General features: G+C 33.7%; 1 protein-coding gene across 2 annotated transcripts; it reads left to right on the forward strand.

The window, feature by feature from the left end:
- The first annotated feature begins 534 nt into the window (after positions 1-534).
- Positions 535-6,975, forward strand: LOC107901724 (probable ubiquitin-conjugating enzyme E2 24). Of its 2 annotated transcripts, XM_041115925.1 has the most exons (10): positions 535-1,019; positions 1,668-2,524; positions 2,681-2,779; positions 2,898-4,342; positions 4,579-4,716; positions 4,884-5,312; positions 5,410-5,473; positions 5,602-5,741; positions 6,001-6,312; positions 6,466-6,975. In XM_041115925.1, the coding sequence occupies exons 4-10, from the start codon at positions 2,909-2,911 to the stop codon at positions 6,760-6,762; spliced, it is 2,814 nt and encodes a 937-aa protein (XP_040971859.1). In that variant the 5' UTR covers positions 535-1,019; positions 1,668-2,524; positions 2,681-2,779; positions 2,898-2,908; the 3' UTR covers positions 6,763-6,975. The 2 variants fall into 2 exon arrangements, with proteins under 2 accessions (XP_040971859.1, XP_040971860.1); XM_041115926.1 differs by lacking the exon at positions 1,668-2,524.
- Positions 6,976-14,725: the final 7,750 nt, after the last annotated feature.

The raw sequence follows: 14,725 nt of genomic DNA on the forward strand, positions 1-14,725 counted from the left end.
ATTGTCAATTTGTGTATTGTTTTAATAATTGTTTTAATATCATTTTTATTTGTTTTAATATTTATTTTTGTGTTTTTAAATATATTAGATTTATTATATTTTTAAATTTTTTTATTTAATGAAATAAGAAAAAAAATTTAATATGGGTCGGGCCGAGCCTGGCTCGAGCTTAACAATTTTATTTCAGGCCGAGCTTAAATAAATTTTTAGGCTCAAATTTCAGACCGAGCCAGACCCGGACCTTATAAACCGACTTAAAATTTTATCTAGACCTGACCCGAACCCGATCCGACCCAGCCCGACCCATGATCACCTCTACCTTCAATATAAGAAAATGGGGGAGAGACTGGCAGGTTTTTCGTGTTGCCACTTGCCAGCTGCCACCAGGTAAGCTCTAGTAAATAATTAATGGGTTATAAGGGGTTGATTGTGAAATGAGAAACATAAGGGGCAGCATTGTCATTTTATATTATAACTAAGATTTGGTTATGCGAAAGTACAGCATAATCCAGATTCCACTGTATATTCTCTTTTCTTTTCTTTTTTCTGTATTAATTTCCATAAATAATAAACCAAAATGTTTTCTCCTTCGAATGTGGAATGAATGGGCAAAGCAAAGCACCATTAAAACTTTTTCCTTCAACCTTCCATAGCTCTTTCCAGCGAAAACCCTGAACGCGTTTTAGAGAGGGAAAGAGAAGGGACTGTTACTGTTTGTTACTGTATTCCAATATGTTGTCCAGCTTCCTTAATGGCGTCCTGATTGTTGGTATTCAGAGAGAAGACGAACCTCTCTGAATTTCTTAGTCTCTTTTTTTTTTCTAAAATTTTAAAATTCTGTTTATATTGTTTGGACCTGTTAGAAAGAGAAAGAGACGGCGAGGAAAGACAGGCGAGAGAGAAAAAGAAAATTAGAAGTCGTTTTCTGAGTTTGAGTTGACTGGCTGTATCGGTGTATGATTTGTCGCGTTTCTTTCATTCGGGTTCATGGCTCTACTCGTATTTAGAAGCGGTAAACGGTAAGTTTTTCTAATTTTTATTATTATTTAATTTTCTTTCCTTCGTAATGGTAACTCTTTCAATCTGTTTGTTTCTTGGATTTTTGTCTTTTATAGAAAGCTTGTATATCTCTTAGAACTGGAATTTTCTTTTTGGAATTCGAGCTTCTTGTTTAGGTTTATATTTTATTTGACATGTAAGTAAACTAAAATACATATGTTTTTATTTGAATTTTGGATTTTTAAATTTGTATGCAAAGAAAACTTTGTTAAAGTAGCGAACTTGGAAAATAAATGGGATTTTTATTGAGTAATGGAATTGAAGGATAGAGTATGTTGAATACTTTCTAAAGTTTTTTCGAAGATTTTAATTAGGCCGTAATCATTCCGAAATTATATTTCTTTTAATGAATTAGTCCATCTCAGTGATGAATATTATACGTAGGTATAATTGCTATTCCTTTTTATGTAAACTGTAATAAGGTTTATTTGTCTCTTCAGTCCACCTCTATATGTTGTTATTAATCTCTTGTGTGTCTTGTATTAAGACAAGAACCTTTGTTTTCTCATGAAAAGATAAATATGTGATTATTGGAACTGAATGATGCTTCTTTTATAATTCCTTTATAGCAAAGAATCTTAGGACTGGTTATTGTTGTTATCGTGAAGGTTTCATGGAAATCTTAAATGGCTTAGAGGAGTTGTGAGTTTCGACAAGGAAAAGCCATCTTTCAGATAAATTTCTTGATAGGCAACTTTCCACAGACGGTTGTCTTGGCTGAACGATTCTGATCTGTTCATCCACTTTAGTCCAACTCTTTATGAGACAGATCCTGTTGTGTTGTAGGGAAAAAAGAAACAGAAACTTCAACTTTATAATCTGGTGCATAGCATCATAGATTTTGTTAGAAACAAACAAGTCTTTCAGATTCGTGAAGTTTAAGCTTCGGTGGCAAATCTTCTTTGGCAAAAATTTCTACAGTTCACGTCAGTCAGGTGAATTTACTAGAACAGTGTTTATTATCATCATTTGCAGCTCTTTCTGGAGGGATCTTCTTTCATACTAGTAAATCAACTCTCGGCTTCAAATAAGGCACCTGCCAAGTTTAACTCCTATTACCTCTGTGAGGAATCTTCTTTAGAAGTTTCTTCCAGTATAAACTTTGTCCATTTCGGCAAATCTCCTTTGGCATTAGAGTCCTTCGTCCCTTTCGGGCAAATCTCCTTTGGCATTAGAGTCAAAATATCCTCTTCAGGATATTTTACTCACTATCTCTTTCAAACAGTTGAATCAACTGGAAGATAAATACCACGCAAATCGCAACTGAAAATTTTAGTTATATCCTTGGCTGTATTGCCTTAGCAAAAAAAAAAAATAATAAAAGCCTTGGCTGTATCCTCCTTCAGGATTGACTATTGACTTACCATCTTTATCACAATATCTATTATGATTTGAGAGCTTAAGATTAAGTGGGACCAGCATATCTTGGAAGCTTCTATTTTCTCAGACAGGAGTGGAGTTACTGGTATATATCTTTACTCTTTTATCTTTTTCCACTTCGTTATAGTATTAGTTCAAAAAAATCAACTAACAGTTCAGTTGCTGTAATTAGGTGAAATACTTGATGATTTGTTTCACATTGCATATCTGTTTTAAACTAAAACTTCCATGCATACTGCAGGTGCATGTGCTATCTTGTTCTACTAAAGATCCTGCTCTTCAAGATGGCAAAACTTTGAAAGCAAAAGTTAAATCAGACATTATATTTTTTATTACTGAGGTCAGAATCTTGCCTGAAAGTGCTTAACTGGATCTCTCTCTCTCTCTCTTCTGCTACATTATAACTCTCTTCATATGTTATTTATGTTCCACTAAATTTAAAATACATCTTGTCATAGGTGCTGAAACAATGGATTTTCTCACTGATTCGGACTGGGAAAGTTTTAGTGAAATTGGCAGTAGTGAACACGAAGAAGTTGACTTTCTGTATGGTGGTCAGGCTTGTACCATTCTGTCGAGTCTGGAGGAAAGTATTGGTAAAATAGATGAGTTCCTCTCATTTGAGAGGGGATTTCTTCATGGGGACATTGTCCGCTCTATAACGGATCCATGTGGGCAGATGGGCAGAGTAACCAAAATAAACATGTTTGTGAATCTTGAGAATGTTCATGGGAAAATTGTAAAAAATATAAATTCAAAACAACTTTCGAAACTCCATTCCATTTCAGTTGGAGATATTGTGGTTAATGCAAATTGGATAGGACGGGTGGTTAAGCTGGTTGACTGTGTCTCTATCATCTTTGATGATGGATCTAAGTGTGAGGTCACTGCTGTGGATCATGAGAAGCTTGTGCCTGTTTCTCCCAACTTAATTGATGACCCACAATATCAATATTATCCAGGACAAAGAGTAAGGGTTGTGCCTTCAAATGTTTCTAGGTCAACTAGATCGTTATGTGGTACCTGGAGGGGAAATCAGGACGAAGGAACCATTTCAGGTGTGGATGCGGGTTTTGTCTATGTTGATTGGATTTCCTGTGTTCATGTTGATCATGAATCGAGTGCCTTTCCTCCTTGTTTGCAAAAGGCAAAAGACTTGACTTTGTTGTCATGTTTTTCCCATGCAAATTGGCAGCTTGGTGACTGGTGTATGCTTTCCTCGGCTGACTTCAGGGGGACTACTGAAGAGGTTCTCCACTCTGCAACTCAACATATAACTAGGGATTCGTGGAAACAAGATAAAGGATTTAAAAGTGGAAACCCAGATTCAAGATTGGTAGAGATCTTTACCATCATTAAGACAAGGACCATGGTTGATGTTGTGTGGCAAGATGGTACTTGTGGTTTAGGATTAGATTCACAGACTTTACTTCCTGTCGGCATCACGAATACGCACGAATTTTGGCCTCATCAATTTGTCCTGGAAAAGGGAACCATAGGCAATAGCCAAAGATGGGGTGTGGTGTGTGGTATGGATGCAAAAGAACGCACAGTTAAGGTACAGTGGAGAACTATATCTGTGAATCAAATAAATGGTTTTGATGGGAAGCAGGTGGAGGAAACTGCTAGTGCTTATGAACTTGTTGAGCACCCAGACTACTCTTACTGTTTTGGGGATATCGTGTTCAAGAAGGTGGTTCAAAGCCAGTATGGTGATCAAGCTGATAAATGTTTCAAAATCTCTGAAAATGGTTTTGGCACAGAAGCTGTTTTGAAAGGCAGAAACTTGAATCTGGATCAGTACAAGTATCCCAGTACATATTGTCTATCCTGTATCGGCATTGTAACTGGGTTTAGTGAAGGTGATGTGGAGGTGAAGTGGGCTTCTGGTATTACAACAAAGGTTTGAATCTTATTCATCCTTATTCCATTATTTAAATTATATGCATACATATTTAAAATTAAGATGATATTCCTAGTTTCAGGATTCAGATGCTGCAGTTTGAATTTAGTATTATATCTTTCATCTGAATCCATGGACTTGAAACTCATTTATGTTGACTGTATTCTAGTTTTAGCTCATCGATTAGCAGTCGCTGATCTATCATCCTTTGAATTTATCGATAAACTTTGTCACAGGTTGCACCATATGAAATTTACCGTAATGATAAATATGAAGATTCAGCAACAACTCTTGTTCTCTTTGAAGAAAATACTGAGGCTTATAATCAAGAGATGTTTGTGGATGAGAAGCAGTCTGATAGCCACAAAGGAAAGGTAAATCCAACTTTCTCTCCCTCACTTTCATTTGCATTTTTTGAGCTCTAGTTTTCTGTCAATCTGTATGTTCACATTTATTGTTTGTGGATGTACACCCAAATACATGAAAAATCTTGTACTATGTCCCTTACTAAACTAAGTAAGCACTTTGATTTGATTCTCAGGAGTTGAATTTCAACGGTGCTATTGAAAGTGGTGAGAAATTCTCATTGGTACCTACTTTCTTCCGTCCTCAAGCTGCTATTGGATATTTTACAAGCATTGCTTCTAGCATTCTTGGATCTCTTGGTCCCAATTCACTGATAAGCCAAGACCCATCTGGTTGTATTTCTCGCAATGCAAAAGAATATGACATTCTCCTTGAGAAAGAGGTGGCTGAAACTTTCCATCACTGTGCTGAACAAGATATGAGTGAGTTGCAGATATTTGAAATGACAAACATAAGACAGGAAGTTGGAGAGATTGAAGAAAACAAAGTTAGTATGATGCCTAGACCCGTTGAAACTTCAGATCAATTCAGGCAGTTTGATATGGTTAGTGATTGTTCAGATCATCACTTTCTCGGTGAAAGTAAGGTGTTGGCTGTGTCTCAGGTTCGAAATATGATTAAATGACCCCTAAATGTACCATTTGAGTTGTTCCAACCATCCAGATAATCATTTTAGTTTTTATCATTGTGCCTATATCTAGGTGAAAAGAAGTTGGTTGAAGAAGGTTCAGCAAGACTGGAGTATTCTAGAGAAAAACCTTCCTGGTTTGCACTTTATCTTACTCTTCATAATGATTTAAAGTGTTAACACGGCCTTCATTTTGTTGGTTATCATTGCTTAAATTTTGAAGGCAGTTGCTATTTTCTCATGAGACTATGTTTGGCCTGCGCAGAAACCATCTATATCCGTGTATGCGAGGAAAGGATCAATTTACTACGAGCAGCCCTTGTTGGTGCTCCTGGCACACCCTATCATGACGGGTTGTTCTTTTTTGACATTTCTCTTCCTTCGGACTACCCATATGAACCACCAGTAAGTTCTACTTCCAGCTTTGTTACTATTTAAAGAATCAATCGGCTAGCAGTTGCTGCTTTTTGAATGTGTTTATAATGCCAAGAAAATACTACCCTTTTTGATTCATATCTCTTCAGATGCCAGAAAGTTAAGAATATTGAATTCATGGTCTGCAGAAACTGATACCTGAAAAAGTACGGGTGTTTATGTCAACTATGAAAATGTTAATATATGTAAATGGAACATCGTGGTTTTTATGTTTGTCAAAATTTTGCAGTTGGTGCACTACCGTTCAGGAGGCCTCCGCCTAAATCCCAACTTATATGAATCAGGGAAGGTTTGTTTAAGCCTTCTAAATACGTGGGCAGGTTCAGAAACTGAAGTATGGAATTCGGGAAAATCCACAATTCTTCAAGTTCTTCTGTCACTCCAGGCTCTTGTGCTTAATGAGAAGCCATACTTCAATGAGGCCGGATATGATAAACAGTTAGGAAGAGCCGAGGGGGAAACAAACTCGGTGAGCTACAACGAAAATGCTTTCCTCGTAACCTGCCAGTCTATGCTTTATATACTCCGGAATCCAACCAAGGTAAAGTTCCACATTTAAACAATTTCCCGGCTCCATCATTTGCATTTGTTGAATTAATGGAGTTAATGATAATCAGCTTTGGTTACCACCTAAATGTTACTTGGAATACTGATGCCGTCTCTTGATTGAATGCCCGTTGCTCTACTGGTGCAGCATTTTGAGGCACTTGTTAAGGAGCACTTTAGTAGACGTGCCAAAACTATTCTCTCCGCTTGCAACGCATACATGGAAGGAGCGCCTGTAGGATTTGCTCTTGAATGTGGCAAAAATGGGCACAATGTAGATCTTAAAGAAAGTTCTACTGGGTTCAAAATCATGCTAGCCAAGCTTTTCCCAAAGCTTGTGGATGCATTTTCTGATCAGGGAACCAATTGCAGTGAATTCGTGGGGTGGAGAAGTGAAAGCACTGCCGAGGCACTAGTATGTGAAAACGATACCCGGAATTGCTAGAATGTGAGTAGCTTTGTATAATATTCCTCACCAGAACTGAACGGAGATCCCTTTAAAAGGGAAGTTATGTATCGTATTGGGGTGTGCTTTGCTGAAAGATGGCAATGTTTATAACTGTCGGAAGTTATGCTTTACAGGCTTGTGCTGTGAGTCTAGAAAACTATTGTTTGCAGACAATAAGGAGCAATGGTTGGATCGGTTGCGCTTTGATAATTCATTTTGAGTTTCCGAATCCCTACTTATTATGTTTAAGTTTCTAGTTGGTGGAAGGGGTGTGCATTCAGTTGGTTCCCTTTTTTTATAACAAAAATCGTAAAACCAAATAAATCGAACTAAAAATTTTTGATAAGATTTTTTAGTTTTTGATATTAATTTTGAGTTGGAAAAAGATTTTAATTGAAGCATTTATACTTTTTATTTCTTTTAAATTTTTCATACAGTTGTCTTCTTTATTCAATTTACTATATGGTATCATTTAATTTTATTTTTATTTCAAATTCATTATTAATATTCAAATCAAACAATTTTTAAAAAATATTTATTTATTTAACATAAGTAAAATCAATTTGGGTTTTGAATATTATTAGGTTTGAGTTTAATGAGTTTGTGCTTTAAAAATATTAAGTTTTAATGGCTATTTTAATTTAAGGTTTAAATTTGAAATTTGGTATGTTAATGATTCCTGATGTTATGGTTATGGTTTTAATCGATTTATTCGGTTTAAAATGTCAAAACCGAAAATTGATCAAATAAATCAATTTAATCAAACATGAAAATTGAATAAATCGAAAATTTTCTTTTTTTTCTTGATTCGATATTTTTTTGCACGCCCCAAATTGATGGTGGTGTTGGAACAATACCTTTTCTAGATTAAGCATTTATATTTACTCTCTGTTACTTGATTTTAGATTTGGATAAGTGTCGCAGATATGTATCCAACTCATTTTGATGTAATTTATTTAGAATATCCTATCTAAAAATAAATTGACATTGTGAATTTTAACAAGATCTTTTTGTTGCTTTGTATCCGTTAGTAAACGGTTAAAAGAATATTTGAATTCTTTCTTATCGTTACAACTAAAAATATTCTCTTCTTTGGGCTTCTTTCATATTTTTGCGATGTTCTTCAAATCAGAAAAAAATGTCATTCTAAGTTTATAAATCCTTTTTTTAAACATTATCAGTTCTTTTTTTTTTCTCATTGATATTCTATGTTTATATCTATGGCAATGTATTTATATTCATATTTGAATATTTATTTTATTTTTTTATATTATGTATATTCGTTTTACAGTTTATGTTCGGAATTTATAGCTATCTCTCCTAATAATATTGTTTTCAAAGTTTGAACCTACGTTTTTTTCTTGAAAGTGTAATATAACTTATCATTACACTCAACTATTTTTTAACCATTAGACAATTCTTATTCTTATTATTTAATGCCACAATAGCACTGCATATTTATATAAATTTTAATAAATTAATAATTTACTTTATATATAAATTTAAAAATTTAGTACATTTTTTAAATTGTATCATATTTATGAGGGATAAATCTCAAAATTATATATGAATTTTGATTTGGTTCAATTATATATATGAAATTTTAATTGTGATTTAAATGTATACATAAAACTTAATTTTTGGTTCAATTATATACCTTTAAAGAAATAAATACACAAATTTATTTTTATATTAGATTAATATAATTATTTATGTATGCAATATATAAATATAAAATGATATCATATCAGTGATTGTGTTAATAGTTTGTTAAAATTAGATTAAATCAAAGTTTCATGTATAGAATTACACAAAATTAGAGTTATTGCATAAAATTACACATTAAATCAATGTTCATGTATAATTTTAAAATCTATCTCTATTTATAGTTATCTTTTTAATTATTTTATATGTACAAAAATGTAACCCGCGTATAGAACGAACAAAATAATTAACACATTATTTTTTTCTGCAATGTATTAATTATTTTGTTACTTCCATACGTGAGTTATATTTATATATATAAATTAACAAAACAATTAAATAATTAACACATTAGTGACCAACATTTTAAATTATTTAAAAAAAACAGAAAATTAGATAACATATCACATAAAATCATCAATATAACAATATAAGCAAAATATTGTAAATTCCCTATCTCTAATTTTTTTTATATAACTCTTCCAGTGTAATGGATTATATTCTTGACATATTATCTATCTTTGTAATTATAAGATAATATCTATTTTTCAATTCTAGTCCTATTTTTTATGTGATTATATAATAATAATAATCAAATATTAATTTTGGTTTTTATATTTAGGGCCTTCCTTCATGACAGTTATCCACTATATTTCTTTTTTTTTAAATTATAAGGTTCTGATTGATTTTTAATTCTAATCTTCCTACCTTTTCTGAAATAATATAATAATGTTTAAATTTTAGTTTTGGTCCCTATACTATAATTAAATTTGAGATTTAATATTTATACTTTAATTTTTGGCATAATTTAGTATCTCAACTTTTATAATATAATTAGTTATTCTAAATATTTTATTCTGATTAAAATACTTATGTGAATTTAGTTTTTATATATAAAGGACAAAACCTCAAGTACTATCCAACTTCCTTTCAAACAGTAATTAATCTGGGCAAAATCCGTTGCAGCTTGTCATCCTACAAAACTTGCTAAACAGATTTTGGTGGGTCAAGGAAGGCATAAAGGCCAACCAGTTTATCAAATGTTATGGCATCCATGGCATCAACTATCCATCCCCATCATTATTCGGTGGAGGCCAAGGTTCCATGCCTGAGTTAGCTCATCAAAGACACCCCATGTTTTAACTTCTTGCAACAATCCAGTTACCAATGGTGTCTAAAAATACGGTGCCGGGACCTCATTTTTGTAAACCGAGTCCGTAAATATTAAATAAGGATATTTATAGAGTTAGTGTATAGGTGAATTGAAATCTGGATAAGCGATTAGCCGAAATTGTGAGTAACTAAGGCTTAGGGACTAAATTGTAAAAGTTTAATCATTATAGATTTTTAATTAGGAAAAGGCTAGGGGACTTAAATTACAGTTATACAAAGGGCCAAAATGGTTAATAAACAATTATTAAACACATTTTAGTGGATGATATTGATAATTGTTGTTTAAATTAATTAATTTTAGTTAAAATTATAAGTAATGATTAATTAAAGGTTAAATTTAACTAAGTAAAGCTTAATTATTCAAATAAAAAGGAACTTAGTGGAAGGAGAGAGGATAATTCATCTTCTCTAACTGACCAAAGTAGCAAACTTAAGAGAAAAACAATATTTTTGGAAGTTTCAAGCATTTAGCCTTTAATTCCAAGTTAGTCCCTAGCCATTTTTCATTTTTTTTATATATTTGAGGTCATGAGAGCTTGATTTATCTAGCCCATGTATTAATTTGTAAAATTATTAAAGTTTTTAAAAGTTTCCATTGTTGAAAATTGAATGAAATTTGTGCGAAATTGTTATGAATTAAGCTTAGTATATGAAAAGGACTAAATTGTAAAGCTTAATTGTTAACTCCGTACATTATGGAATAAATTGAATAAAATGAAAAAAAAATGATAAAATGTTGATGGGACTAAATCGGATTCTAATCCGAGGCCTTCAATTAAAAGTTATGTTTGTCCCAATTTAAGGGACTAAATTGAATAAATTAAAAAATCTATGTAATTTAGTATTTCATTCTTAATTGGCTGGAAATTGACTTTATGATACATTTTGTGATTATTTGCAGCTAAAGAAAATACCGAATAGCCAAGATGGAAAGGAAAAACGAAAATTGTTAATGAGTGACGCATAAAACCTTAGTTTGTACTTTTATGATTTAATGTAACTCCCCAAATTTCTTTAATTTCGGCTTTTGTAATTGTTGAGCAGGGAAATAACTGAACAACTGGGTCTGTGTTATTTTTGGCTTTAAACGTGTTGATTTAAGTGGTTATGTGCTCTGGGGTGTGTTTGGGAGGTCTTAAGTTCAAGCTTTAACTTGGGCTAAATTTTGGGTTTTTCATTTGAATAAAGCCTGACTTTAGGTCAGTGGGCTTATAAGGAATTGTTGGTAAAAACCTAACAGAATGGGCCTGCTGGTCTGGTGGTTAAGTGGCAAGGGATTACACTTAGGGTTTGGAGTTCAATTCCCTACAGTGGCAATGGTATTATTTTTTCTGCAAGTTTTGGCTAAGAGTTGGGCTTTATAAAAAATCTGAATTGGGGTTTAGGGATAATTAGGGCTTATTCCCTTCTTTTTAACAAAAGTTTTGGCTCTCTGCCGTTTTCTTTTTCCCAAAACCTTTTGCTCCTGAAAATTTCCTTCTCTTTTACCTTATTCCCTTCGTTTTTCTTCCTTTTCAATAAGCTTAGGCGTATCACTAGCGGTTCTTGTAATATCCTGAATTAGGGCTTAATCGGAATAGTGGTTTCGTGACCACAAATCCGAGATAGAAATAATTATTTTACAATGATTTTGATGTTTATGATATGATTTCATGATTGTGTGAAAATTTCGTGATGAAATTCTATGCCTAAAGTGCTTAAATTAAAAGTAGGGACTAAATCGAATAAGTTGCAAAACTTGCATTCTAGAAGTTTTTAGTATGAAATTGTTTTGGAATATTAATGAGGAGGTCTTAAATAGCAATTTGACCAATTTTAAGTTCATGGACAAAATTAGGACATGGAAGGAATTTTTGGAAAGTTTAGTAGTAAGGGTATTTTGGTCATTTAGTTATTAAAATGAATTAAAAACAAAATTAAAAGCCAATTTTTGTCCATCTTCTTCATTAGGCCGAAATTTCAAGGGTTCTCCATAGCTAGGGTTTGTTTCAAGCTTCCAAGCTCCATAGTAGCTGATTCCAAGCCCCGTTTTAATGTTCTTTACGTTTTTGGAATCCCTGAAGCTCGATTAAGCTTATGCTAGCAATAATTCAACCTAGGGTTTATATTTGGAAAAATACCCATAGGTGAAATTTGTGTATTTTGATGTTTTATGATAGAATATGGGGTTTTAAATTATGTTAGACAACTTGTGCTACTCAGTTTTTAGTGAAAACGAGTAAAAGGGCTTAATCGGCAAAAATACCTAATAGTCACAAGTATATGTTAGAGAGAGAATTTGATGTTGCCATAGAAGGGAAAAGTGACCAGCATGTTATATAACATAGGAATAAGGAATAAAGTTTAATTCCCGAGCCTAGGGGCAAAAGTGTAATTATGCAAAAGTTTAGGGGCAAAAGTGTAATTTTTTAAAGTTCATATTAAATGCTATTTTGATAAATGTATGTATTAAATAAGATTAATTTGGTATTATAGATCAAGAAAAATGAGATTCAAGTCGTGATCGAGGAAAAGAAAAGATTGTGGACTAAATTGCAAAATCTTTATATTTTGGTACCAAGGTAAGTTCATGTGTAAATAATGTAGCATAAATGTTATTTTTAAGTTATTAATGTTAATTATATGATATGCTGATTTTTAATCGTGAAATATTATGCTTTGTGGTTAATGTTGAGTAATATGCAAATTATGTTTACTACTTGATAAATATGAATTGCTACTGAGTATCGGTTCCGATATTCCATGGAAGACGGCAATGTGAGATCGAGGAAAAAAGCTCGTTTGAACCTTAGGAATATATTAGGATACAAGTGACATGTCACTAGGATGGTTGAGCATCCGAACTCGTTGAGTTGAGTCCGAGTTCACTTATGGATGCGAATGTCCGAACTCGTTGAGTTGAGTCCGAGTTCGTGAAATGTAACTAGGCATCCGAACTCGTTGAGTTGAGTCCGAGTTCACTTATGGATGCGAACGCCCGAGCTCGTTGAGTTGAGTCCGAGTTCACTTATGGGCGGGTTGCATGGTAGCTTGATTACATATGAGGCACTTATGTGCAAATTATCCGTGTATCTGAGTTGTATTCCGATGTGTTCAACGGGTGAAATTTCTAGTGAAATGGAAGAACACTTAAGATGCAAGAGACATTTTGGTAAGTGTTTTGAAATGGACACTTTGGACAGGTATGTTCTTAACCCTCGGGTTGAAAATAGATACAACAACGATAAGGTGGTAAGATGGTGAATGATGTTTAGAAATGTGATATATGTTTTGGTGATACCATGCTAAAGTTGTTTGGTATATTTGTATTGTTATGTTACTTGTTATTTACATATGAACTTACTAAGCATTTATGCTTAGTCCTTCCTTTTCATTCACTGTAGTTTTGAACAAGCCGGCTCAGGAATCGGGACAGGTCGAAAGTTCGATCACACTATCCAAAGGACTTTTATCTTGGTAAATGGCTTGTACAACTACTTAAGTATGGCATGTATAGCAATATACCTATTTTGTGTAAATAATTTTATGATATGGCCATGTTTGGTTGAGAAAATGTTTGATATTTATAAGTCATGGTGATGGCTAATTTAGATCATGTTTGATATCATGGAAGTTTAACAGGTTATCTAGTTCATAAAAATTCATGGAAAGATGAAACTTGCCTTAAAACAGAATATTGCTGCAGTAATGACATGAATTTGAAAAATCACTAAAAATAGTATAAATAGAACTAAATGATGAGTAAGTTATGAAATTGAAGCTTAATGAGTCTATTTTCAATGGATTGAACAAAACAGGAATATAAATTATATTTTATGAGATATTTAAACTTTTGCAAAACAGGGCCAGAGTGATTTCTGGATCCCCTGTTTTGACTTTAAAAATTCATAATAAATTTTACTAAAATAATTAGAAGTTGTTATTTATATTTACAGATTCCTTATTGAGTCTAGTTTTAATAAAAACAAACCTCATAGTCATTGAAATTTTGTATAGAGATATATATGATTCGTAATACACAGAGGTCAGAGCAGTCAAACCCTGAAATAGGGGATACTTTAATTAATAAACTGTACTAATTGGCCCAATAAAAAATTCTAGAAAAAAATTAGTAAATAGATATATGAGTCTAGATTCAGGGAAAATTTACGGATCTTGATTTCGAGTTTCGTAACTCGAGATATGATTTTTCTTGTAACTGTGACGCGAGTAGCTAGAAAGCTGTGAATGTAGAAACAAATGATTTGAAGTTCTTAAATTGATAAATTATGTTCGGTAACCCCTCAAGCTCGACTCCGGTGATGGTCTCGGGCGTGGGGGTGTTACAGTTCTGTCGATTTGGTAAGTATCGCTTTATCAAGTTGTGTGATTTTCTTTGGAAATTGTTTAAGAGGGTTTTTGTTTGCTGTTTAGGGGATATTCAAGGCTCTGTAGATCAGTAATCAAGTTCTAAACAGCAAGGAAACACAGTTCTTCATTGAAGGTAAGTAGATCTCTCTTTCGAGATTTGGAAGTTCTTAAGGAGGTCGATTTAGGTGACTGATTTGGGCTCAGTATTGTCAATTTTAGGCTTTAGAGTGCTCGTGGTTGGATTAGCAACAAAAATGAATCAGGTGTGTACTCCGATCACATAGAAAATGAGTATCGGTGAAAACTGAAAAGTGGCCTGCGACGCCACATGGGCGTGTGGTTTGCCCGTGTGGTAGCCTGTGTCACGGGACACGGGCATGTCACTGACAAGCCAGGCTGTGCGCGGGCCACATAGGCGCGACAGACACGAGCGTGTGAGGCTGGCGAGGCTGTATGCGAGGCACAAGCTCAACCAAGTGGGTTTGTAGACCGCACGGGTGTGTAGGTCACACGAGTAAACCACACAGGTGTGTGGGATTTTGGGCCAGGCCGTGTGATCCACATGGGCAAAGCCAAGTTGGGCTGTGTGGGCCACACGGGCGTGTGGGCCCACACAGGCAGGGCACACGGGCGTGTGAGCCCAATTTATTTGAAATGTTCTGTAAGGTTGCACGGGTTGCCTAAGTTGACTGTGACCTGACTGTAGGGGCGGTAAGCTCTACTTAAACCCCAT

This window comes from Gossypium hirsutum, chromosome A06 (assembly GCF_007990345.1).
Source record: "Gossypium hirsutum isolate 1008001.06 chromosome A06, Gossypium_hirsutum_v2.1, whole genome shotgun sequence".
NCBI classification, from domain to species: domain Eukaryota; kingdom Viridiplantae; phylum Streptophyta; class Magnoliopsida; order Malvales; family Malvaceae; genus Gossypium; species Gossypium hirsutum.